This window comes from Geotrypetes seraphini, chromosome 3 (genome assembly GCF_902459505.1).
Source record: "Geotrypetes seraphini chromosome 3, aGeoSer1.1, whole genome shotgun sequence".
In the NCBI taxonomy this organism is placed as follows: Eukaryota; Metazoa; Chordata; class Amphibia; order Gymnophiona; family Dermophiidae; genus Geotrypetes; species Geotrypetes seraphini.
In genome coordinates, this window is record NC_047086.1 from 354,843,840 (window position 1) to 354,869,797 (window position 25,958).

The window sequence follows — 25,958 nt, forward strand, 5'->3', positions numbered from 1 at the left end:
CCCTCATTGCTTCATAGTTTCCTTTCCTGAAGTTGAAAGATGTCGCTATGGTTCTCTTTCTGTTCGGTATGCCTACTTCAACCTTGAACTTGATCATATTATGATCACTGTTTCCCAACGGTCCCACTACTTCCACTTCCTTTGCAGGTCCCCTTAGTCCATTTAGGATTAAATCCAGAGTGGCATTTCCTCTCGTCGGTTCTCTAACAAGCTGCTCCATGAAGCAATCTTGTATAGCCTCCAGGAATTCTGTCTCCCTAGCGCATCTTGAGCTTCCAAGACTCCAGTCTATCCCAGGATAGTTGAAGTCTCCCATAACAACTGTGTAACCACTTTTGCATTCTCGCTTCATCTCGGCATCCATTTCTTTATCGCTATCTCCGGTTTGCCCGGGTGGACGATAGTATAGGCCCATCTTTATTTCATGCCCTTTCCTACCCGGTATTTTAACCCATAGCGATTCCAGTTTGTTGATCATCTCTGCTGTGTCCATTCTTGTCGATTGTATGCTTTCTTTTATGTATAGGGCTATTCCTCCTCCTTTCTGACCTGACCTATCCCGGCGATAGAGCTTGTACCCCTTTGATCATAAAATTTCTTGTAAAATTAAAAATATATGGTGTACAGCAGGCCTTTGGTCACTTTCACAACTTTATGATGCAGCGTTCTAATAGCGAAACAGGGCATGTCGGGAGTCTTAAGTGAATTTTCTTTCCCACGTTTGAAAGAAGGTCAACGTGGTGAAAACTGTGTGGACTGTTTGGATTCAGATCTCACCTGGAGGACAGTGAACTTGAGAGAAGTATTTTGTGCTTTTTTGGACTTTATACTACAAGATTTTTCAAATATTGCTTTATAATGGAGTTTTTGACCATGGATGTTTTTTCCTATGCTGCTTGAAGTTGAATACGGCGGGCATAGAGGTCCTCCAGGTGAATTTCTTTTCCCTGGAAGAAACCGAGGTCTTTTCTCCATTTATAAATACATATTTATCTCTTGTCTCACACCTCTGTAGTAGTGGGTACGTGTTGGAATACTTTTTTGTGGTGATTAACAGTTCATTGATTCCATTCCAGAGTATTTGTGATAGGTATAACCTGGACCCTGAGCAGGAATCAGTTTGGTCCTTGTTAACACAATCTGCAGACACTTTTCACAACTTGTCAAGTGTGGATGCAGATGCCTCAAAATATTCATATATTACTTCCATTTGTATTGCTCTTATACATTTAAAAAAATCAGCGCCTTTAATATATAAAATCATTCAGACTAATAAAACCTAGTTTGAAGTGAGTTGTAAATGGAATGCGCAACTGGATTTACAGTTTTCCCCTTCAGAATGGGAAACTTTCTGGTCTAAATCAATTCGACCCACTCTGTCTGCATCTTTACTGCAATCTTCTTATTTTATTTTACATAACGCCTACTTGGCTCCTGCAAAATTAGCTAAACTCCCACGTGCAACCACAGATATTTGCTGGTCATGCAATACCTCTGTAGGTACCATGCCACATATGATATTTAAATGTGAGAATTTGTTGCAATATTGGTCTCAAATATGGAGCACTATTTCAGATGTATTCTCTATATCTGTTCCTCTGTCATATGACATTATTATACTGCGATCATCCAATCCTAAAGTTGATATTATTTCCGCTAGTACCAGATTATTTGATTTTATGATAGCTCTAGGCTTGCACACTATTGTTCTTCCTTGGAAAAACAATCAACATATATCATACCATGAATGGAGGAATACTTTATGTGCATATAGGAACTACGAAGAGATTACAGCACTAAAACAAAATCACTTACCATCCTTTATTAGAAATTGGAAAATTCTAGACATGTGGAGTGGCATAATAAAAACAAAAAAAATCTAAGTCCCCTTTGGCCTAAGGCCCTAAACGTTGAAAGTAGAAACAGGGAAAATGTCCATTCTAAAAAAAAACCATCCTAAAGGAGGGTTTTTATTTAATAATGGCCCGCCTCTACGTTCAGCTGTTTAAACGCCTAGACCATCACTACATCTACACTTAAGACATACAATAAACCTAAAAAAGCCTAAGTCCCAAACGCCCAAAGGCAGGCCTTGTAGGTGAAGGAGGAGCCAGTCCTTCGCCTAAAAGCTGGATTCTGTAACCGGTGTCTGTCAAAAACAACACCGGTTACAGAATCCACCCCCCCCCTGCCCCAGCAACGATCCCGGCAGGAGAGATGGCTCATATCCCCTGCCGCGATAGCGATACCACCAAGTGCCGCCAAACGCGGCAAATGAGGTTTAACGTGGATAAGTGTAAGATGATGCATGTCGGTAACAAAAATCTTATACAGGATGTCTGGTGCAGTACTTGAAGACAGGAAAGAGACTTGGGAGTACTGGTCGACAAGTCAATGAAGCCATCTGCGCAATGTGCGGTGGCGGCGAAAAGGGTGAACAGAATGATAGGAATGATTATGAAGGGGATCACAAACAGATTGGAGAAGGTTATCATGCCGCTATACTGGGCCATGGTACGCCCTCACCTGGAATTCTGCGTCCAGTACTGGTTGCTGTACATGAAGAAGGACACAGTACTACTCAAAAGGGTCCAGAGAAGAACGACTAAAATGGTTAAGGGGCTGGAGGAGTTGCCGTACAGTGAGAGGTTAGAGAAACTGGGCCTTTTCTCCCTTGAAAAGAGGAGAATGAGAGGGGACATGATCGAAACATTCAAGACAATGAAGGGACTAGACTTAGTAGATAAAGACAGGTTGTTCACCCTCTCCAAGGTATAGAGAACGGAAGGGCACTCTCTAAAGTTAAAAGGGGATAGATTCCGTACAAATGTAAGGAAGTTCTTCTTCACCCAGAGAGTGGTAGAAAACTGGAACGCTCTTCCGGAGACTATTATAGAGGAAACACCCTCCAGGGATTCAAGACAAAGTTAGATACTAATAGATAGTACAGTTAGATGTTGTAGGTTTATCCATAGGGACCATCTCTTGCATGTTTAATGTGCAGTGCTGCATGCATCTGTTAGTGCTATAGAAATCATAAATAATAGTAGTAGTAAAAGAAACCTCAAACAAGAATGGAACATATCACAGTTCTGAAGTTTTGGATGATAATAGTCTCTTAAAAATAGTTTAAAGTTCTATCTTACCTGCTGGCTGTTTTCACTAAGTTTTTCTTGTGCCCTCTTTCTGTTCGATTGTCCCGTAAAAGCTGAAGCTGCATAACATATTAAAATCACAATCAATAGATTAGAAATACCATTTAGGAAAATATGTCCCTATTTGCTTTATTACCTCTTAACAGGTTTGTCATTGCTACATTTGCAAAAATGCTAAGAATTGGAAAATCTATATTCTTGGTAGTTTAATTGCAATTAATGAGGTCTCACAAGGATCTTTACAAAGATGTGAATCACAAACACTAATGTAGCATTACAAAATGTCTGTAAAAAAAAGTTAATGTTGCTTTTTTTTGTTTTAAAGAAAGGGTACAATATTAAAAAAGATTTACATTTTTACCAGCTGCTGATAAATGCATATCCCCTGGTCATTGATTTTCAAACAGTACCACTTAGTGCTGGTGAAAAGTCCTCAAGCCACTCTGCATCATCTGTTCAGTTAAGGCAAAGGGAGGGCAAAACTATCAGCTATATGGATAGTGGTAACATTCAACTGCTATAGAATATTCAGACACAATGGCTGAATTGCCTCAATCTATGTAACTACTGGCAGTCAGCAGTAGTGCTGCCCGATTCACAATTTGAATCGGTTCACCGATTCACTTTGGGTGAATCGATTCGAATCGATTCCCTTTTTTAAAAAAATCGGCCTCCCCGATTCGGTGCCCACAGATTGGCTGCTGTTGCTTCGGGGTGGGGTTATGCGTGGCATGGATTCGATCTGAAGTGTGTGAGTGGGTGTTGCTCTCGCCTTCTCCCGTCCCCTTCTGGGAGAGAGCTGGTAGGTGATTGGTGGGCGGTTGTGTGGGCGGGTTAGTTCCCCCACTTCCTATGGTGGCTTGCGGCTGGTGAGGGAAATGGTGGGCGAGTGAAGGTTAGGCCCCCCTTCTACTAAACCGCACTAGCTCCTATGAGCATCGGGAGCTGCACGCAGCATTCAGCGCGGCTCCCAGCGATAAAAACCACTAGCGAGGTTTAGTAGAAGGGGGCCCAGTCTAGAAACGGTTCCGCGTACCTCACCTCGTTGTCTGTCACCGCCATTATGGGGAAGAAGCCCATGAAGGAGCAGGATGAGGTCTGGGGTTGGCAAGTACAGGGCTGGGCTCCAGCCTGCCTAACCGCCACTGCTTTGAGTGTGAGCAGCATAGGGTGACGTAAATTGACATCACCGTCGGAAGCTTTGTGTGCACCTCCTGCTCCGGCCTCTTGTGATTATCATCTAATTAGAGTCCCAGGGTATTAATAATCATCTCGCTGGCAATAGGGCTTATGCTGTTCCTATGTGTATTCTTTCTTTCCCTATCATAGTAATGCAACTGGGTTCATAGTCAAATACGTGCAATTGTCCGCGCGCTTTTATCTTGCGCACATTTGACTTGCCACCATGCAACTGCCTGTTCTGTGCCCTTTCTGTGAATTCTAACAGTATTGCTAACACCATAAATGTCCGCAGAAAAACACATTATTGGCCCTGTACTTAGTTATTCCTGCCCACACTTCTTACATGGATTGATTGCTTCCCTACATCAGCTTTAAAAAATGAGCAAAAAGAACAAACGTTTTTGTTTATTTTGTTTACACTACAGCACCTGTGTGGGTAGGAGAGGGCAAATGGGGTGAACAGGCTATAAAATAAACCCACTAGGATGTTTGAAAAAAACATCCAGTTGGGAAGGAAAATCGAAGCGAAAAATCAATTCAATAGGCTGAATCGAATCAAAATTTTTTTTCCTGAATTGGGCAGCACTAGTCAGCAGTGAATCTATATATTTAGAGCTACTGATTACACTGCCAACATTCATTTTGGTGCCTATGTTAGACCTGTTTCTGGGTATATTTGACCTGCTGATTCCAAAAATGGCACCAGTTTTTTCCTATCAGCTCTAGTTTTTGAGATACAGAACATGTGTCATATACCATTCTTCACTCTGCTCACCCATTAAAAGAATCAGGATATTTTAATGCAGTGTTTAAATTAATATCTTTTAAGCATGAAGGAAACATATTAAAAATTAAAAGAAAAGTGTACAACATGAAAATCTATTTATTTCATACCAAAAGTACAAGTTTATGATACAAACTTTCCAGTCATTTGACACACAAGCTCCTTTTGTAAGACTTCCGAAAGTGGGATCTGCCAGGACAATACTGCATAAGATTCCAACAATAGTCTGCCATCATGTGTGCATCCCATCTTCCTTGGTATCTGGCTTCCATTGTTTTTATGTCTTGGTGAAATCCTTCACCTTGCTCTTCACTTAAGTCACCAAGATTCTCTGGAAAGTGATCTAAGTGACTATGCAGATAATGGACTTTAACACTCATGTTACAGACAAGCCTGTTGAAATGAAAGAGCACATCCTCTACTAATTGTGTGTAGTTGTCTGCCTTCTTGTTGCCAAGAAAGTTTGTCACAAGAAGAACAAATGATTCAATTTCATTCATTGATGCTATGAAATGTGGGTCATTTATAAGTTGTCTGATCTGTGGACCATTGAAAATTCCTGCCTTCAGTTTTCCCATGGTAAGTCCAGATAACATATGCGCTATGTATTCAATGCGCGAACTGTCTTTATTCAAAGCCTTTTCAAATTGTTTCATCAGGCCTAGCTTTATATGTAGTGGTTACAATATGATGCTATCTCATGCTATCAAAGGTTCATTGATTACATTTTATTCTCCAACCATCATATATTTCCTCGGAGGCCAATCTTTTTTTGCCCAATGTTCATATTTGGCTCTATTATCCCAAAGGCATACCTACTATTCCATAACCAAATCTAAGAAACTAGAGCTAATGCGGTCCATCCATTGCAATTTTCAGTATCAGCGCCCAAATAACCCCAGGAACAGGTCAAAAACCCAAGGCACCAAGAAATTTATTTTTTGTTGGCCTGTGTTATCTGTACAGTGGTGCTGAATGTGTGGACCTTTTAAAAAATATAATGGTCAATGTTTAAAAAATTGACTGCAAGAATTGAATACCGACACAAAAGAGTCCCACAAGTTTACAAAAATTTTGAAGCCATCTGCTAACATAAATCCAAAGATCTGTCTAAGAGAAATAGATAGCCTACTAAATCTACCAAAACATTTAATCAATATATGATATTACTGAGTTGTTTAAGATGTTCATTTGCTTTTTGGACCAGACACTGCTTATACAACTGTATAGGCATGTCTCTCATTTCTTAACTGTGGGTATAAGGAAGGTGGTAGAACTTTGAAATAAGGACTAAAAACTCTTTCTTGAGTCTTGTAGCACTCTGCCTCGAATGTTTATGCTATATCCAGTTCAAGTATCTTGCCTAGGTTTGCTGTTGGTCTAAAGGGAGCTACATTTTTTGTATATTTACATTTTAGAAGAGTTACCATATTTTTCGTTCCATAAGATGCACTTTTTCCCCTCCCAAAAGTGGGTGGAAATAAGGGTGTGTCTTATGGAGCGAATATCACACCCCACCTGTTTTTAATCGTTAGATGGCTGTGGCAGTGAGATGCCCTCCCCGTGCCTGCTTTTAATGTCAGTGCTTCTCTCGCTGGATGGCTGCGGCAGTGAGCCGCACCCCGTGCCTGCTTTTAATCATGGCGCTTCCCTCACTGGACGGCTGTGGCAGTGAGCCCCCCCTCCTCCCCGGCAGTGAGCTTCCCCATCCTGTACCTGTTTTTAATCCCGGCGTTTCCTTCGCCGGACAGCTGCGGCAGGGAGAGGCAGAGCGGCGAACAAGGCAGGCGCACCTGCATGATCCCATGCGCCTGCCTGAATAGCTGCAGGCAGTTCTCACTAACAGGCTGCCCCGAGATCGGGTTTCTTCAGCTGCTGAGCGGCACCGTGCAGGAGCGTGTTTTGGCGCTGTGTGGCTTCCTTACTGACTCCCGCAAATTCTCGTGACTGAAGAAACCGCAAAATATATGTGCCATGGAAAAAAAATGAATAAAAAAGACAGGCAGGCCTATCAAAAAACCTGCAGACCTATCAGTAACTCAGTTACCGACAGGTCTGCAGCAGTCAGGTTTGCCAATAGTAAAACCCGATTCAAAATAGCCAAGCAATTGTTAGTGAATCAATTGCCTGGCTATTTTGCATGGGGTTTTACTAATTTGCATGGGAGGAACGGGATCGGATCACTACACGCGTTAGTGAATTGGGTTGGAGGGAATTCGGGTCGCAAAGGGCTTGCAAACCAATCGGTACATGATTGGTTTGCTTAGTGAATCTAGCCCATGGTGTCTTAAGTTGTGTGCACAAATTGCTGTACGCAGCTGATTTGCAGGTACAGCTTGATTGTCCTAATGGGTGCTAATTGACAATTAACACCTCATAATTCAGACTAATTGGCACAAATTAAATTACATGTACAACTCAGAAAGCACAATTGTATAAAAAGTACGCGCCAGATGCAGTGCACAAATTTGAAAAAGGGGATGAGCCAGGGGTGGATTGTGGGAATTTCTAAAAGTTATGGACATTGTTATAGAATATGCCTGATAACTTAGGCACCGGCATTTAGGCCTGTTTTTAGCTGGCCTAAATAGGTGCGCCTAACTTCTGTGACACACATAAGCACCAAGCGTGATTCTATAAAAGGTACTTGCACACCGGCAACAGAGAGTAGATGATGTGATCATATTACTCCTGTCCTGTTTAAATTACACTGGCTGCCTGTGTCTGCAAGAATCACATTAAAGATATTATGTTTGGTATATAAACCACTGCATTTGGGGATTCCAGTTTATCTTTCTGATAAGTTGAAAAGATATGCTCCTCAACAGTCACTTAGATCTTCTCAAAGAAAGCTTTTTCAGCTTCTTGCTTTGAATATAATGAAGCTTTCTACTATAAGAAATAGATTTTGTCTTATGTAGGATCTTCACACTGGAATTCTTTACCCAAAGAGCTTTGGGCATGCTCCTTCTTATTTTAGTTTTCATAAGCTATTGAAAACTTGACTTTTTCAAAAATATTTTAATTAAATTTTGTTAATGTTTGGAAGAAAATTTATTTTACTTTTAGATTTTTTCATTATAGGGATTGATTGTATAGTATATTTCAGTTGTATTGATTTACATTTGGTTTTGTATTATGTTATTTCATTGTAAACCTCTTTGACACTTCTGAATAAGTTTGTATATAAAATCAATAAATCCAATCCAACTGTTCTTGTGTCTACCAGTTTCCTTCCTGCTCTTCCTGTCTGCTGGTGTTGGTTTCTTCTTGCTTTATTCTACCTATTCTATAACGGCATCTGTGTGCCAAATCTGATATAGAATACCAGCATAACCTGATACCAGTGCACCTTACTTTTACATACCATCAATTGCATTAGACCAGACTAAAGCTTTGTAAATGTATATAACTTACATGCATAAATAGCAGCTTTTCCCATGTGAATGCTCCCCTTGCATTTACACGGTATGCCACTTATAAGCTTCTTTACATAATAGTACTTAGTTGCTTTGCTGTCACTTAAGCACATAAGTATATATTACCTTGAAGGCATTCTGTACATTTACAAGCACAAGTAGCATATAAATGTGGGTACTCAGTTATAGAATTACCCTTAAAATACAACTTAGTTTAGTTTAGTTTATTTAGTTAGTTAGTTCAGGCCAAATCTGTAATGCTACCTCTCCTAACATTAACTCTGGTGAAGGACCATTCCCTAAAGATTTTTGGACCCTAAGAACCTCTGTTTAGCTGCATTAAGTTTAAATTTGTTTGACTTCCAGTGGAGCCATGGAGCTGTGAGGCAGCTCCTGCTTGCTCTGCATTAAACAGCATTTTATCAACAAGTTTAACCCATGCTGGTTACACAGCATTATTGGGATTGGAAATACAAATATCTCAGCAATTTTACCAAGCAAAAAAAATCTTCATATGGTGGCAAAACCACCAAGGAAGGAAACTTCCCAAGCTAAGAAGGTGGACCAGACTGCCCCTGCATCTCCTCTGCTGAGCTTGCTCTGGGTGGCCAAAGTAACTGTGAAGGTATAAGCTGACTATGGCCGAATTCAAAAAAGCATGGGACAGGCACGTGGGATCTCTTAGGGAGAGTAGGAGATAGTGGAACTGCAGATGTGCAGACTGGATGGGCCATTTGGCCTTTATCTGCCGTCATGTTTCAATATTTATTTTTTTTAAAAAAATTAACTTTTCAAATTATCATATACAATCCATAAACAATTAAAGAAAATAGAAATCCTTATTACATTGATAAAAAAAGAAAATAACTGAAAAATTATTACAGAATATCTATCAAGTCCTCATCAAGAGAAAAGTATTTCCTTACATTTGCAGAAAACAAAATCTATAGGACATAAAAGGACAATAAATCCTAAAATTAACAGAGTTGCTACTTAGCCTTTATTCCTTTCAAGACCGTATATTCTCATTGTCTTTCAGAAATCGTTCTAACTGGAGTGGATCCCAAAATACAAAATCATGATTCTGAAAATCCCATATACATTTGCAGGAAAATCTGAGAAAGAACATAGCTTTCAGGGCCAACACTCTAGGCTTCAAGGCTAACATAACATTGCGCTTATTAACCGCATAGCCATAAGTTCAACGTGGTTTACAAAAGACTATAAACAAGGAACAATATCATTAAGAACAGGATGAATTATTTAACCAAGTAGTTTGAAAAAAGATAAGTTTTCCGCTGAGTTCTAAAATGTTTGTAGGAATAAGCATTAACCAACAATGATCGGAATTCTTTATCATGGGAAGCTACCTGAAATGCCAAAGTATGATCAAGAAATTTCTTGATTCTACAGCTTTGTATAAAGGGAAAATTAAACAAGGTGTGAGATTTTCGACTCTGTACGATGCTATAGAAAACCTATTAACCAGATAGAGTGGAGCAGTGCTATACAAAACTTTATAACAAAAACAACCCAAAGTAAACAAAACACGAGCCTCTATCGGCAACCAATGTAACTTGCAATAAAATGGCGTAACATGGTCATACTTCTTCAGGCCATAAATCAGTCTTGACTGCTGTATTCTGAATAAGTAGTAATCTGCCAAAGTCTTTCTTAGTAATTGTCAGATAAGATAATGCTACAGTAGTCAAGAAGACTCAATAATAAAGAATGAACCAAAAGTCTAAAAGCAGAAAACTCAAAATATGGTTTGATAATTTGTAATTTCCTTAAAGTATAATAACCTTTATATACCACCTGAGTTGAGTTGCCCTGGCCACATCAGGAAACATCATCACTTTAGCTCCACAAAACTTCTTATCTTTCTTCTTAACATACATTTTTATTATCAAAGATTTATCTTGTTCATTAAGACAAGAAACCAATAGGGTTGATCTGGTTTGTATAACATCCTGAGAATCCTCTAAAAAGGCAGTTAATTCAATTTCTATAGACACCAACCGTGTTCTCCTGGGAGCTTCTTTTTAGAGGGAATATAGAAACATTTTGAAAAAGAGAAAGTAGCTTAATTTCCTAAACCTAGAATCTCTCTGAGATATTTCCTCAAGAGGATCTCAGGTGAAAGAAGATATATAATAGGAAAATTGACTGATCTCAGGTTTCTAGATCTGTCAGCATTTTCAAGTATTTCCATTTTAAAATGAATATTGCATGAATCTTTATTTGCTGAAACTGAAACAGTCTGGAGAGCTTGAACCTGAGATTGCATTAAGCTGCACCGATTATTCAATAAAGAAATGTTGGAATCCACATTTACAAATTTATCTACCACTTCTTGCAAAAAGACCTTATTCTGAGATATAACAAAACTTAACATCTCCTCCATTCTTCGATTAATGTCCCACAAGTCTTTAAGAGTAATATCTTGCTTTTCTTCAGTTTCAGCAACCAACGGTTGTGATTCAAATAATGCAATCACTTGTGGTATCTTAATAAAAGTTACCTTAGAAATAGATTGTTGTTCATTTTGAGCTACTGATTCTGAAGTGGAGGCTTTGAAGCAAAGCCTCTTTAATGCAAGAACTTGGTGGAGGAGGGTGGAATATTTTCCAGGGGAGATAATGAAATCTCTGATGACATAGAGCCCTGATTACCAAATAGAACCATATGATGATCCATAGGGCCGGCTAAGACTGAGGTTGAAACTTTTGTTTTTGCCTTATGTTTCCCCATCTCAAATTATTAGGAATTTTTAAAAGTACCTCAATTCTCATCCTTGAAACTCCTTGGGGCTCCAAGGGGCTTCCAAGGGGCAGTCATTCAAAGTCATACCAGGTTTATTTATTAATGATGAAATAATTTTTTTTGAAAATGTTGAGAAAAAAACCTTCCTTCAAAAGTTTTTAATAATAGTTTAAATTGGCAGTTTGCTTTATTAACCTCAAAAGGGGAGCGGGGGAGGTATAAATCTAAGCAAATATTTGCTCTCACTACTTCTTCCTCTTACCAACTGGTTTCTAAGTGAAGAGAAGGACAAAAATTCTGCCCTACAATGCTGGTTTGTCTGACACAGAGGCTGGGATTCTCATTCTAAATCTAATTCCAAATGAAGCAAAGATATTTTATCCTTTAAAATCTAGCAAAATCTTCACTACTAAGCAACTTTATTTTATTCTTGGATATATTAATTGCTCTTTTCTGAAGACTTTGGATGAAAGAGAATAATGGCTGCGGGCAATCCTGGGCCCTAGAAATCTTATTAGCATAAAACTCCCTCTTTGCATTTTTAATTTGATAACTGTACTACTTTAAATGTGCACAGTAAACTACCTTATCAGATTCTGCAGCAGACTTTTCCTGTTTAGTTTCCAGCTGATGCCTCATTTTCTGCAATACTGATCTGAAGAAGGATTACCTTCGAAAGCTAATCTAACCATGCTCTAGTTCAGGGGTGCCCACACTTTTTGGGCATGCAAGCTACTTTTAAAATGACCAAGTCAAAATGATCTACTAACAAAAAAAAAAAAACCCCCCCACAAAGCACACTATACGCAGAGAAAATATTAATTATCATTTATATTCTGGGTTTTTTCAAAGAGGTCAAGGCAGATGACTTTATGCAATGTCACCTCAGTAACAACTACACAAAAATAGACACATATACCCCCTCCTTTTTTACTAAACCACACTAGCGGTTTTTAGTGCAGGGAGCTGCGCTAAATGCCCCGTGCTGCTCTCGATGCTCATAGGGTCCCTGTGTTAAAAACTGCTATTGCAGTTTAGTAAAAGGGAGCCATAGTGCAAAATATAGACAGCAGAAATAAATTCTCAAAACGGACATGTTTTGATCACTAAATTGAAAATAAAATCATTTTTCCTACCTTTGTTGCTGGTGATTTCATGAGTCTCTGGTTGCACTTTCTTCTTCTGACTGTGCATCCAATATTTTTTCCCTTCTTTCAGCCTCCTGTATGCTTCCTCTCCTCCAGACCTCATTCCCCCCAAAAAAACTTTTTCTTCCTCTCTCCCTGCCCCCCTCTCCCCTTTCTTGCTTTCTTTCTCCCTGCCCCCTTCTTTCTTTCTGTCTGTCTTTCTCTCTCCATGCCCCCTTTCTTTCTTTGTCCCCCCTTTCCTTCTTTCTGTTTCCCTTTTCTTTCTGTCATCCTGTCCCCCCTTTCTTTCTTTCTGTTTCCCTGCCTGCCCCCTTTCTTTCTTTCTCCCTGCCCTTCCCCAAGCCACCGCTGCCGCAATCGGGGACAGGCCCCCAAACTGCCAAGTTGTGAGCTGTCCTTGCTTCCCAACGCGGTAAACAGAAGTGCTGAGCTGACCAACCTTCCACCCTATGTCAATTCTGACGTCGGAGAGGAAGTTCCAGGCCAAACAGGCAGCGATTGGCTGTCCCGGAACTTCCTCTTCGATGTCAGAATATACGTTGGGAGGGGGAGGGGAAGCTGGTTGGCTCGGTGCTTCTGTTTACCACATTGGGAAAGCAAATGTTGTCCATGGAGAAGCAGGTAGAATGCAAAGGTAACGCGAGTCGATCACAGAGCCTGGGATGAGCTCCACGATCGACTCGCGTTGCCTTCGACCTTTTGGGCACCTCTACTCTAGTTAGTCCAATAAAAAGGTAACACTTGGATTCTTTTTGGTTTGTTTCTTTTTATCTCTACATATTATATTTAAGAGTGGACTGAAACGGCTGCCACACCATTTCTCCATGTACCATGAAATGATTTATCATTTCTGCATTGTTTTTCCTTCAGGAGGGTCAACCACACAAAACAAACTTAATGTTTATGTTCTGGTTTTCAACTGTGTCCTACCTCCCTCATCCAGCATTCCCATCATTCAGCACTCCTAAAAAATCTGGAAGAGTTATGTTCTTCTTGTCTCTGGAACTATTATGCTTTTAACTATCCTTATTAAACTAATAATGCATACTCTAAACCAGTGGTTCCAAATCCTATCTTGGAGGACCCTCAGGCCAGTCGGGTTTTCAGGATAGCCCTAATAAATATGCATGAGAGAGATCTGCATATAATGGAGGTGCCAGGCATGCAAATCTGCATTAGGGATATCCTGAAAACCCGAGTGGCCTGGTGGTCTTCCAGGATAGGGTTGGGGACTACTGCTCTAAAGCAACTGTCAAACACAAGGCCCACGGGTCAAATCTGGCCCGCCTGGCCGTTTTATGTGGCCCGCTGTGACTGTGCCACAGCAGCCCCAGTCCCAGCAGTGCATGCACAAAATTGAAAGCCAGCAGCAATCAGTGACTAAAAAGAAAGACATAGACATATAAACAAAGTGGCGATACCAGAGGGAGTCTTAGAATGCACTGAAAGATGCTATTTGAGCAACATAATGAGGCTTGAACTGCACTGAGAGAAGCTATTGGAGCAAAAGACTGAGGCTTGGAATGCATAGAGAGGTTGCCAGAACATCAGACTGAGGCTGGGAACGTAGTGAATACCTCACCAAAATACCTGCGGACTCTACAAGAAAGTAGTTGGAAAACCCTATAACCCATGACCACAAATAATTATTTTTACGAAGCCAGTCTTAAAAAGTAGTTCAATTTGGCCACACTGGCCAGTCAGGAAGCCAACGGGAGAGGAAGATTCCGAGCATAACGGTTTAACATTCCATAATGCAGCATGATGGAGTTGCCAGACATTCCTAACTAGTCGATAATCTTCCTGGAAATGGGTAACTTGACAGTTTTTTTTCAACCAAAATTCATTATACATAAATGTTAAACCATAGGCAGTGGATTTCTTGGGTCACCAGGCCGCTCAGTGGTATAAATTAATGTCTGGATTTTTGAATAAGAAACCAAAAACTGGTCTTCGTGACATTTGGAGCATTGAGATAAAGCATCAGATTAATGCGTCTCAATGGCCATGAATCTGGACTTGGAGGATGAGATGTATGTTGTCGGCATCTATGAGACAAACTTGGTTTTTCTTGTTGCATTGAACATTTTGGACCCCAGTTCGTTTACAAAAATTAGACAGTTCTAAGTCTAATAGATGCTGGCATTGTCATCTTGCAGCTGGGACATTAGATCATTTACTATTCTATTGTCCATTGATACATAGTTTTTGGGAATCCATCTGGAGTCAAATAAATAATTTATTGGAGAATCCGGTAGCATTTTCGTATGATACGGTATTATTTGGCACATCAATGAGAGCGAAGAGCCAAATATTGTCTAATAATAATAAATTACTACTTAACATTACAGGGGTTGCCACACAGCACATTCTGAAAAATTGGGATCGGCTAAGTTACAGTTTTTGGTGGAATTCTTTATGCCACATCTTTAAAATGGAACATGCTATAGCTATTCAACAGGGGCATTTTAAGAAATTTAAGGATGTTTAGGAGCCATTAACTAATTACTGTAAAGAATGAATATAACTTTTTCCCTTTGAATATACACATTCAAGATGGGGGTGAGGGTGGGGATGATTTTTGTTTTCTTATAATTGAAGTTAATTGTTTGGATATTTTTTGGGGGGGATATTTGATTTGAATTAGTTTCTGTGAGAATATTAAGTGATCTTAAAGTATAAAATGTTTTTATCTTATATTGCACTTATTGAAAGTTTTAAAAATGAACAAAGAATTTATAAAAAAATAAACCATAGGCAGTGGAATACATTTTTGTTTTGGGTCCCAAAAGCTCCACCCTAGACCTGCCCAAGCCCCATCCCAGACTCCGCCTTCTGGGAAGGAAGTTGAAGATGAGGACTCAGAAGATAGCATTTTCAGAGATCCTACCAGTACCGAGGGCAGATGTGAAGAGGCAGACGGAACTGCAATCAATAAATGCATGGATGAGGTGATGGTGTGAGGAAGAGGGGTTCCACTTCGTGAGGAACTGGACAACGTTTTGGGGCAAGAACAAGCTCTTCAGGAGAGATGGACTACACCTGAGTGTGGCGGGAACAAGACTTCTAGCAAACAACATCACGAGAGGAATAGAGCAGGCTTTAAACTAAGAAGAAGGGGAAAACCGACAGTCGACTAAGTGTCGATGATTCGGAAAAAGGTATCCCGAGAAGATAATGAGAGGGAAAAATGCTGGGAAGACACAACGGGCAAAAAACAAGAGTTGACAGATCAAGAGGATGATAAGAAGAACGTAGCGCAGGAAATGAAAAGGAAGACAAAAAAACACCAGGACTTAAACTGCATGTATACTAATGCAAGGAGCCTAAGGAACAAAATGGGAGAATTAGAAATCATGGCCAAAAAAGAGAACCTAGACATCATTGGGGTCTCTGAAACATGGTGGAATGAAGAAAACAAATGGGACATAGTACTGCCGGGGTACAAACTCTATCGTGAAGACAGGTCAGGTCAAAAATGAGGAGGAATAGCCCTATACATAAAGGATAACATACAATCGACCAAAGTAGACACAGCGGTAACGACCGACAAATTGGAATCACTATGGGTTAAAATACCGGGAAGAAATGGGCCTGAAATAAAGATGGGCCTGTACTATCATCCACCTGGGCAATCCGAAGCAAATGATGAAGATATGAAAGATGAGATGAGGCGAGAATGCAAAAGCGGTAACACGATTTTTATGGGAGACTTCAACTATCCCGGGATAGACTAGAGTCTTGGAAACTCAAAATGTGCTAGGGAGACCGGATTCCTGGAAGCTATACAGGACTGCTTCATGGAACAGCTTGTCAGAGAACCAACAAGAGGGAATGCCACTCTGGACCTAATCCTCAATGGGCTAAGAGGACCTGCAAAGGAAGTGGAAGTAGTGGGACCGTTGGGAAACAGCGATCACAATATGATCAAGTTCAAGGTTGAAGTACGAATATCGAAGGGGAAGAGAACCACAGCAATGAATTTGAACTTCAAGAACGGAAACTACGAAGCGATGAAAGTAATGGTAAGAAAGAAACTTAGGAACAGCTCAAGGAAATCACAGACTGTAGAGCAAGCCTGGTCATTATTCATGGACACGGTGAGCGAGGCGCAAAATCTGTATATCCTCAGATTTAGAAAAGGATGCAAAAAGAACCGAACAAAAGACCTGGCATGGATAGCTAAAGAAGTGAAGAAAGCGATAAGAGATAAGAAATATTCATTCTGGATATGGAAAAAGGACAAAACCGGGGAGAACTGGAAAGAGCACAGGAAGCATCAAAAAGAATGTCACCTCGTAGTTAGATGAGCAAAAAGAGAATATGAAGAGAAGCTAGCCAGGGAAGTGCGAGATTTCAAACTGTTCTTCAGATATGTTAAAGGGTAGCAGCCAGCAAGAGAGGAGGTGAGACCGCTGGGTGAGGGAGATAGGAAAGGAGTGGTGAAGGAAGAAAAAGAAGTGGCGGATAGACTAAACATGTTCTTTTCGTCAATATTTACAAAAAGAGGATACATTCAACGTGAAAAATATTCACAGGAGATAAAGCAGAAAAATTAACATCAATGGAAGTAAGCCTCAAGGGCGTACATAAGCAGATAGATAGATTAAAAAGTGACAAATCTCCGAGCCCGGACGGAATCCATCCTAGGGTTTTGAAGGAACTAAAGGAGGAAATAGCAGAACTACTTCAGCGGGTTTGTAACCTATCCCTGAAAACAGGCATGATTCCGGAGGATTGGAGGATAGCTAATGTTACGCCCATCTTAAAAAAGGGATTGAGAGGTGACCCGGGGAACTACAGATCGGAAAGTCTGAACTCGGTTCCGGGGAAGATGGAAGCGTTGATAAAAGAAAGCATTGATGAACATCTAGACAGAAACAAACTGATGAAAATAAGCCAGCACAGCTTCTGCAAGGGAAGATCGTGCCTAATGAACTTATTGCACTTCTTCGAAGGAATTAACAAACAAATAGACAAAGGGGGACCCCATAGACATCTTATAAGAACATAAGAACATAAGCGTTGCCTCTGCCGGGTCAGACCAGGGGTCCATCGTGCCCGGCAATCCGCTCCCGCGGCGGCCCCCCAGGTCCATGACCTGAAAGTGTTCCCTACCTAACCTAAAATACCCATACCCTATTCGCTCAATGTCCTGTAAGGTAAACCTCTATCTGTACCCTGTTATCCCCTTCGCTTCCAGGAAGTCATCCAGTCCCTTTTTGAACCCCAGAATTGTACTCTGTCCTATCACCTCTCCGGGAAGCGCGTTCCAGGTGTCCACCACCCTCTGAGTGAAGAAGAACCTCCTTCCATTCGTTATGAATCTGTCTCCTCTCAGTTTTTCTGAATGACCTCTTGTTTTAGTTGTCCCTGCTAGTCTAAAGAATCTGTCCCTCTCCACCTTCTCTATGCCTTTCATGATTTTATAAGTTTCTATCATGTCCCCTCTCAGTCTCCGCTTCTCCAGGGTAAAGAGCCCCAGCCTGTCCAACCGTTCGGCATTTGAAAGGTTCTCCATACCCTTTATCATCCTCGTTGCCCTCCTCTGGACCCTCTCGAGTATTGCCTTGTCCTTCTTGAGGTATGGCGACCAGTATTGGACGCAGTATTCCAGATGTGGGCGCACCATTGCTCGATACAGTGGCAGGATAACTTCTTTTGTTCTGGTAGTGATACCTTTTTTGATAATGCCCAACATTCTGTTCGCTTTTTTTGAGGCCGCTGCACATTGTGCCGCCTGCTTCATTGTGTTATCCACCAATACCCCCAGATCTTTTTCTTGGCTGCCTTTCCCGAGTACCCTCCCTCCCATCGTATAGCTGTACATGGAGTTCCCCTTCCCTATGTGCAAGACCTTACATTTCTCCACATTGAAGCTCATCTGCCATTTTTTTGCCCACTCACTCAGTTTGTTCAGGTCGCTCTGCAGTTCTTTGCATTCCTCAACAGTTCTGGCCCTGCTGGAGAGTTTTGTGTCATCCGCGAACTTGATAACTTCGCACTTTGTCCCCGTTTCGAGATCATTAATAAATATATTGAACAGCAATGGTCCCAGCACTGACTCTTGCAGAACACCACTTGTGACCCCTATCCAGTCAGAGTAGTGCCCCTTTACTCCTACCCTCTGTTTCCTGTCCGCCAGCCAATTTTTGATCCATCTGTACACGTTCCCTTCCACCCCGTGACTCCACAGTTTCTTCAGTAAGCGTTCATGGGGCACCTTGTCAAAGGCTTTTTGGAAATCTAGATATATAATGTCTACTGGGTCACCTTGGTCCAATTGCTTACTTATCCCCTCAAAGAAATGCAGTAGATTGTCTGGCATGATCGGCCTTTACAGAAACCATGCTGGCTCGATCTCATCAGATTGTTTTTTTCTATATGCTCATTGATACCTTCCCTGATCATTGATTCGACCATCTTCCCCGGAACAGAGGTTAAGCTCACCGGTCTGTAGTTTCCCGGGTCGCCTCTCGATCCTTTTTTGAAGATCGGTGTAACATTCGCTATCTTCCAGTCCTCTGGGATTACCCCTGTTCTCAAGGACAGGTTGCAAATATGCTGCAGTAACTCTGCTGTTTCATCTCTGAGCTCTTTCAGTATTCTCGGGTGGATCCCGTCTGGGCCCGGAGCTTTGTCCGTTCTTAATCTATCTATCTGCCTGAGAACGTCTTCGAGGCTTACCTCCATGCATGATAATTTCCCCTCTTGATCTCCCCTGAAGATTTTTTCCGGTTCTGGCACACTGGATGTGTCCTCTATTGTAAAGACCGACGAGAAGAACTTGTTTAGCCTACCAGCCACCTCTTTTTCCTCTTTCACCACTCCCTTCCGGTCACCCTCATCCAGGGGCCCCACCTCCTCCCTCGCTGGCTGTTTCCCTTTCATATATCGGAAAAATGGTTTGAAATTTCTTGCTTCCTTGGCTAGTCTCTCCTCATAATCTTTCTTGGCTTTCCTGACTACTCGGTGACATTCTTTTTGTTGCTTCCTGTGCTCTCTCCAGTTTCGTCCTTTTTCCACTTCCGAAATGATTTTTTCTTGTGTCCTATCACTTTCTTTACTTCATTGGTTATCCATGCAGGGTCCTTTGTCTGATTCTTCTTGGAACTTTTCCTAAATCTTGGTATATATAGGTTTTGTGCCTTGTTTACTGTGTCCTTGAATAGGGACCAGGCTTGCTCCACAGTCCGAGTTTCCTTGGAGCTGTTTCTGAGCTTCTTTCTCACCATTTGTCTCATGGCATCATAGTTCCCTTTCTTGAAGTTAAATGTTGTTGCCTTGGTTCTCTTTCCCATAGGTAGTCCTACTTGCACTTTGAACTGAATCATGTTGTGGTCACTGGTTCCTAGTGGTCCTATGATCTCCACATCCTTCGCGGGGCCTTTCAGCCCATTGAGGATCAGATCCAGAGTCGCTGATCCTCTCGTTGGTGCCTCGACTAGTTGTTCCATGAAGCAGTCCTGGACTGCTTCCAGGAACTCCGTTTCCCTTGCACATTTTGAATTTCCAAGACACCAGTCTATCCCAGGATAGTTGAAATCTCCCATAACTATGGTGTTTGGGTTCTTGCATTCCCTTCTCAGCTCGGCTACCATTTCTGTATCTTCAGCTTCAGTTTGCCCAGGTGGACGTTAGAACAGTCCTATCTTTATCTCGGATCCGTTGCTTCCTGGTACTTTGATCCACAATGACTCCAGTTGAGCATTTGTCTCTGCTGTGTCCACAGTGGTTGAGTGAATGGTATCCCTTATGTATAGTGCTATTCCTCCCCCCTTCTGGTAAGTTCTGTCTTTTCGGTAGAGTTTGTATCCTGGCAGTACTATGTCCCATTTGTTTTCCTCGTTCCACCATGTTTCCGTGATCCCTATGATGTCTAGTTTCTCATTATTGGCCATGACTTCTAGTTCCCCCATTTTGTTCTTTAGGCTCCTTGCATTTGTATACATGCAGTTCAAGTCCTGGCATTTTCCCTTCCTTTCTATTTTACCTTGTATTTCATGCTTCATTCTGTCCCCTTCCTGGCCTGCCAACTCCTGAGTATTGTCTCTTTTGTCCTCTCTTTGTGGTAGATTCCTATTGCCTTCCCCTTGTGGCGTGTTCCTATTGTCCTCCTCTTGTTCTTTCTCATCATCCAATCCCGTTTTGACTTCCCCTTCCAGTATGTTCATCCTTTCCCCCTCTCGCTTCATCTGACTCCCTTGTTTGTTCATAGTTTGTTGCTTGCCACTTGTGTCTTCCCCAAAATTTTTCCCCTCAGTACCCTCACTGGGTACTGTTTCCCGAACCGTCGATACCAGGTCGACTGTCGGCTTTCCCCTTCTACTTAGTTTAAAGCTTGCTCTATCGCTCTTCTGACGTTATTTGCTAGTTGTCTAGTTCCCGCCTTGCTCAGGTGTAGACCATCCTTCTTGAAAAGCTTGTTCTTTCCCCAGAACGTTGTCCAGTTCCTCACGAAGAGAAATCCCTCTTCCTCACACCATTTTCTCATCCATGCGTTAATTGATTGTAGCTCCGTCTGCCTCTTCGTTTCTGCCCTCGGTACTGGCAGGATCTCTGAGAAGGCTATCCTCTGGGTCCTCATCTTCAGTTTCCTTCCTAAGATCTTGAATTGTTCAGTCAGTGCATTCTTGCTGTAGTCCCTCCTGGTGACATCGTTTGTCCCGACGTGGACTATCACTGCTGTCTCTTCCGTCTCTGCTCCTTCCAGGATTCTCTCAATCTTGTCAACGATGTCCTTTGTTCTTGCTCCTGGGAGACAGGTCACTAGCCGATCCTCTCTCCCTCCTGCTATGTGACTGTCAACGTGCCTCAGGATTGAGTCTCCCACCAGGATTGCAGATTTCCCTTCTTTCAGCCTCCGTGTCGGTCGCAGGTCTGTGTCCTTGGTGTTCTTCGTTTCTTCCAGCAAGGTTCCTCCGTGGGTATCCTCTACCTTGGTGTCAGATGTTTCTTGTCCTCTGCTCTGTGTGTCTTCCTCATTTCCGTGCTCCTGTTCTTCCACTCTCCTGTAGACATCCTCGATAAACCTCTCGAGCTCCCTGACTTGTTCCTCGATGCACCCCTCTCGCATGGGGTCTTCGGCTGTCTGGAAGGGGGCTTCGGAGATGTAGAGTCCCTCCAGCTCCTGGATCCTGAGCTTCAGTCGACTGACTTCGCTCTTCAAGCTTTCCAGTTCCTGGCATCGTCCGCACACATATGACTGCTGCCTGGAGGGGAGGTAGTCATACATGTGGCAGTCCGTGCAGTACACTGGGAAGCTCATCCTTCGGGTTCCTTCCGCTTCCATATTTGTCCGCTCTCTAGGAGTCCTGTTGCTCTTTGCTAGTGTGTTCACTCCTGTGCCTGGCTCTTCCTTACCTTCTTCGTCTTTCGCTTCCTTTTACTTATGCGCTTGTGCTATTTGCCCCTTGCTTACCCTCTGTGGCTGCCTTTTCCTTTAGCTCGTGTTCTCTCTTGAGTCCGCCTTTTCTTGTCCTGCTGAGCTTGTTACTTCTGTGTATGTGTATGCGCTACCTTCCTTAGCCTGCTTCTACCCTGTCTTCTGCCCTTGCTACTGTTCTTCAGTGCCTTCCTTGCCTGTCGTTCCTTTGATGTGTGGTCCTTCCTGGGCCTACTCCTTCCTTCTTTTCTGTGTTTGCTTCCCTTTTACTTGTGTGTGTGCGTGTATGTGTATACTTCCTTACCTTGCTGTCTTCCTTTCTTGGAGTCCTTGGATGTAGTGACCTGGCCTGCCCTTCTTGAGGCCCTTCGCAAAGGCGCTCTCGCTAAGGCGAGCGCCTTTTCCGCTCGCCTTCGCCGCGCGCCGAACGGCTGGGCGCCGTTGGCTCCCCTCCTCTTAAGGGTGAGTCCGGCCTCTGGCTCCACTGGTGATGCGGTGCGGGTGGGCGGAGCTTACTCTCACCGCTGCCCGCCCTCGCCGCCGCTACCTTCTCTGTCTCAGCCCTCCTTCTTCCTCCCGGCTACCTCTCTCCGCCGCTGCAACAAGCCTCCACGCGGCTTGTGCTGCCTTCGCGCCGCAGCTCCCCTTCTCTTAAGGGTGAGTCCGGCCTCTGGCTCCGCTGGTGACACGGTGCGGGTGGGCGGAGCTTACTCTCGCCGCTGCCCGCCCTCGCCGCCGCTACCTTCTCTGTCTCAGACCTCCTTCTTCCTCCCGGCTACCTCTCTCCGCCGCTGCAACAAGCCTCCACGCGGCTTGTGCTGCCTTCGCGCCGCAGCTCCCCTTCTCTTAAGGGTGAGTCCGGCCTCTGGCTCTGCTGATGACGCGGTGCGGGTGGGCGGAGCTTACTCTCGCCGCTGCCCGCCCTCGCCGCCGCTACCTTCTCTGTCTCAGCCCTCCTTCTTCCTCCCGGCTACCTCTCTCCGCCGCTGCAACAAGCCTCCACGCGGCTTGTGCTGCCTTCGCGCCGCAGCTCCCCTTCTCTTAAGGGTGAGTCCGGCCTCTGGCTCCGCTGGTGACACGGTGCGGGTGGGCGGAGCTTACTCTCGCCGCTGCCCGCCCTCGCCGCCGCTACCTTCTCTGTCTCAGCCCTCTTTCTTCCTCCCGGCTACCTCTCTCCGCTGCTGCAACAAGCCTCCACGCGGCTTGTGCTGCCTTCGCGCCACAGCTTCCCTTCTCTTAAGGGTGAGTCCGGCCTCTGGCTCCGCTGGCGACGCGGTGCGGGTGGGCGGAGCTTACTCTCACCGCTGCCCGCCCTCGCCGTCGCTACCTTCTCTGTCTCAGCCCTCCTTCTTCCTCCCGGCTACCTCTCTCCGCCGCTGCAACAAGCCTCCACGCGGCTTGTGCTGCCTTCGCGCCGCAGCTCCCCTTCTCTTATACTTGGATTTCCAAAAGGCCTTTGACAAAGTACCCCATGAACGCCTACTATGGAAACTGAAGAACCATGGGGTGGAAGGAGACGTTCATAGATGGATCAAAAATTGGTTGGCAGGTAGGAAGCAAAGGATAGGAGTGAAGGGCCATTACTCTGACTGGAGGAGGGTCACGAATGGTGTTCCGCGGGGTCGATACTCAGACCGCTGCTGTTCAATATATTTATAAATGATCTAGAAACAGGGACGAAGTGCGAAGTTATAAAATTTGCAGACGACATCAAACTATTTAGTGAAGTTGGGACTAAAGAGGACTGCGAGAAATTACAAAAGGACCTGAATAAGATAGAAGAGTGAGCGACAAGATGGCAGATGAAATTTAATGTAGAGAAATGTAAAGTCTTGCATGGAGGGAACAGAAACCCGAAGTACAGCTATACGATGGGAGGGCTGGTAATGGGTGAAAGTACCCAAGAAAAGGACTTGGGGGTAATAGTGGACAACACAATGAAGCCTTCGGTACAGTGCGCAGCGGTCTCTAAGAAGGCAAATAGAATGCTGGGTATTATCAAAAAAGGCATTACAACATGATCGAAAGAGGTCATCCTGCCGTTGTATCGGACAATGGTGCGCCTGCATCTGGAGTACTGCATCTAATATTGGTCGCCGTATCTTAAGAAGGATATGGCGATACTTGAGAGGGTTCAGAAAAGAGTGACACGATTGATAAGAGGTATGGAAAACCTTTCATATGCTGAAAGATTAAAGAAACTGGGGCTCTTTTCCCTGGAAAAGCGGAGACTTAGAGGGGACATGATAGAGACTTACAAGATCATGAAGGGCATAGAGAAAATGGAGAGGGACAGATTCTTCAAATTTTCAGAAACTACAAGAATAAGAGGGCATATGGAAAAATTAAGAGGGGACAGATTCAGAACCAATGCTAGGAAGTTCTTCTTCACCCAAAGGGTGGTGGATGCCTGGAATGTGCTTCCATAGGGTGTGATAGGACAGGGTACGGTATCAGGGTTCAAGAAAGTATTGGATGAATTCCTGAAGAAAAAAGGGATAGAAGGGTATAGATAGAGATCACTATACAGGTCCTGGACATGATGGGCTGCTGCGTGAGTGGACTGCTGGGCAGGATGGACCTCTGGTCTGACCCAGCAGAGGCACTGCTTATGTTCATTCATTTTTCATATACATACAATATAATCTTAGTAATAATACACAATGGTAGCCACAAAATTAAACTACACAAAGCACACTCTTTTTCCCTTCACCATCACTGCACAGCATTTCTTCCTTTCTCCTCCACCCTCATGTGCAATGTCTCTCTCTCTCTCTTTCACTCCCTTGCTGCAAAGGGAGTGGGGAAAGACAGAGAGAGAGGGATCCAGGGTGCATCTCCCACCCTCTCTACTGCCACATCCCACATTTTTCCCTCTCTTATCCCCAGGACTATGTGCATCTTTCACCCCTGCCCATCAGTCCCATGTCTAACATTTCTCCTTCTATCACCCCTCTCCAGGTCCATGTCACATCTCTTCCTCCATTCCCTCCACCACCATGTCCAACATTCCTCCCTCTTGCATCCATTTCCATCTGTCCCACTTTTTCCTCTCCACCACATCTGACATTTCTCCCTCTTACTCCTCCCCATCACCATGTCCAATAATTCTCTCCCTCCCTGGGCCCAACAATTCTCCTCTTTCTTCATTTCTTCATGTTCACCATCTCTTTCCCTCACCCATGCTTAACAATTCTGCCTTTCTATTTCCTCCCTACCTCAGTATCTCTTTCCCCCATCCTTCCAGCCTATGTCCCAAGTTCATGCCCCCTCCCTCCCTTCTATGTCCTAAGTTAGTGCCCTCTCCCTCCTTTTCTTTCCAGCCTTTGTCCCAAGTTTGTGCCTCCTCTCTCGCTTCTGTGTCTCCTCGCTCCAATCTGTGTTATGGCTGGCTCTAAAACATACAAGGTCTCCTCCTTCTTTCTAGCTGCACTTCTTTCTTCACAAAGCAGAGTATGGCCAGAGGTCTTGGTGTGCTGGCTATGTGTCTTGCTACCAAAATGTGTGCGGCCATGCAGTTTAGAGGGAATATTGCTTTATACCTTTTCACTTTTTATCTTAAAAACTTTCTCTTTACTATTACAATTGCTATTAATTATTTCTATACTACCAGACATATGCAATGCTGTATAAAAAAGACAGTTCCTGTTTGAAAGAGCTTACAATCTAATTAGACAAGACAGACATTCTCATTCCCTAGCTTTCACATTTCTCATCCCCCTATTCTCTTTTATCTGCTTCCCATTACCACATTTCTACTCTTGTACTCATTATTCTGCTCACTCATCTCTTTGACAACTCTCTCACATGGATCCACCACTTCTAGCATCTCCCCTCCTTGTTGCTTATTCTACCCTTGTAACCCAGCATTTCATTCCACTCTGTCTTTCTCTCTCCCTCCAACAAGTCCAACATCTTTCCTTCCTGCCCTTCTACTCCCTCCTCTCAAGTATGACATCTCTCACTTCTCCCGGCACCCATTCCATATCCCCTCTGCCTTTCCCTAACCACGTGTTCTCTTCCTTCTCTGCTTTCCCCTAGTTGTCCTTCTGTCCCTCCCCTCCCCTGAATCTCTTTCCCTTGCCCCATCTTGCGCTCTCCACCTCCCCATCCATTTCT

The 25,958-nt window shown here is 43.3% G+C and overlaps 1 protein-coding gene across 1 annotated transcript in view; it reads right to left on the reverse strand.

Annotated features, from left to right (window-relative positions):
* GPATCH2 (G-patch domain containing 2) overlaps positions 1-25,958 on the reverse strand; it is a 341,444-nt gene that overhangs the window by 81,261 nt on the left and 234,225 nt on the right. The window contains 1 exon segment of the mRNA XM_033936572.1: positions 3,147-3,214. Within this exon segment, the coding sequence (XP_033792463.1) occupies positions 3,147-3,214 (68 nt within the window).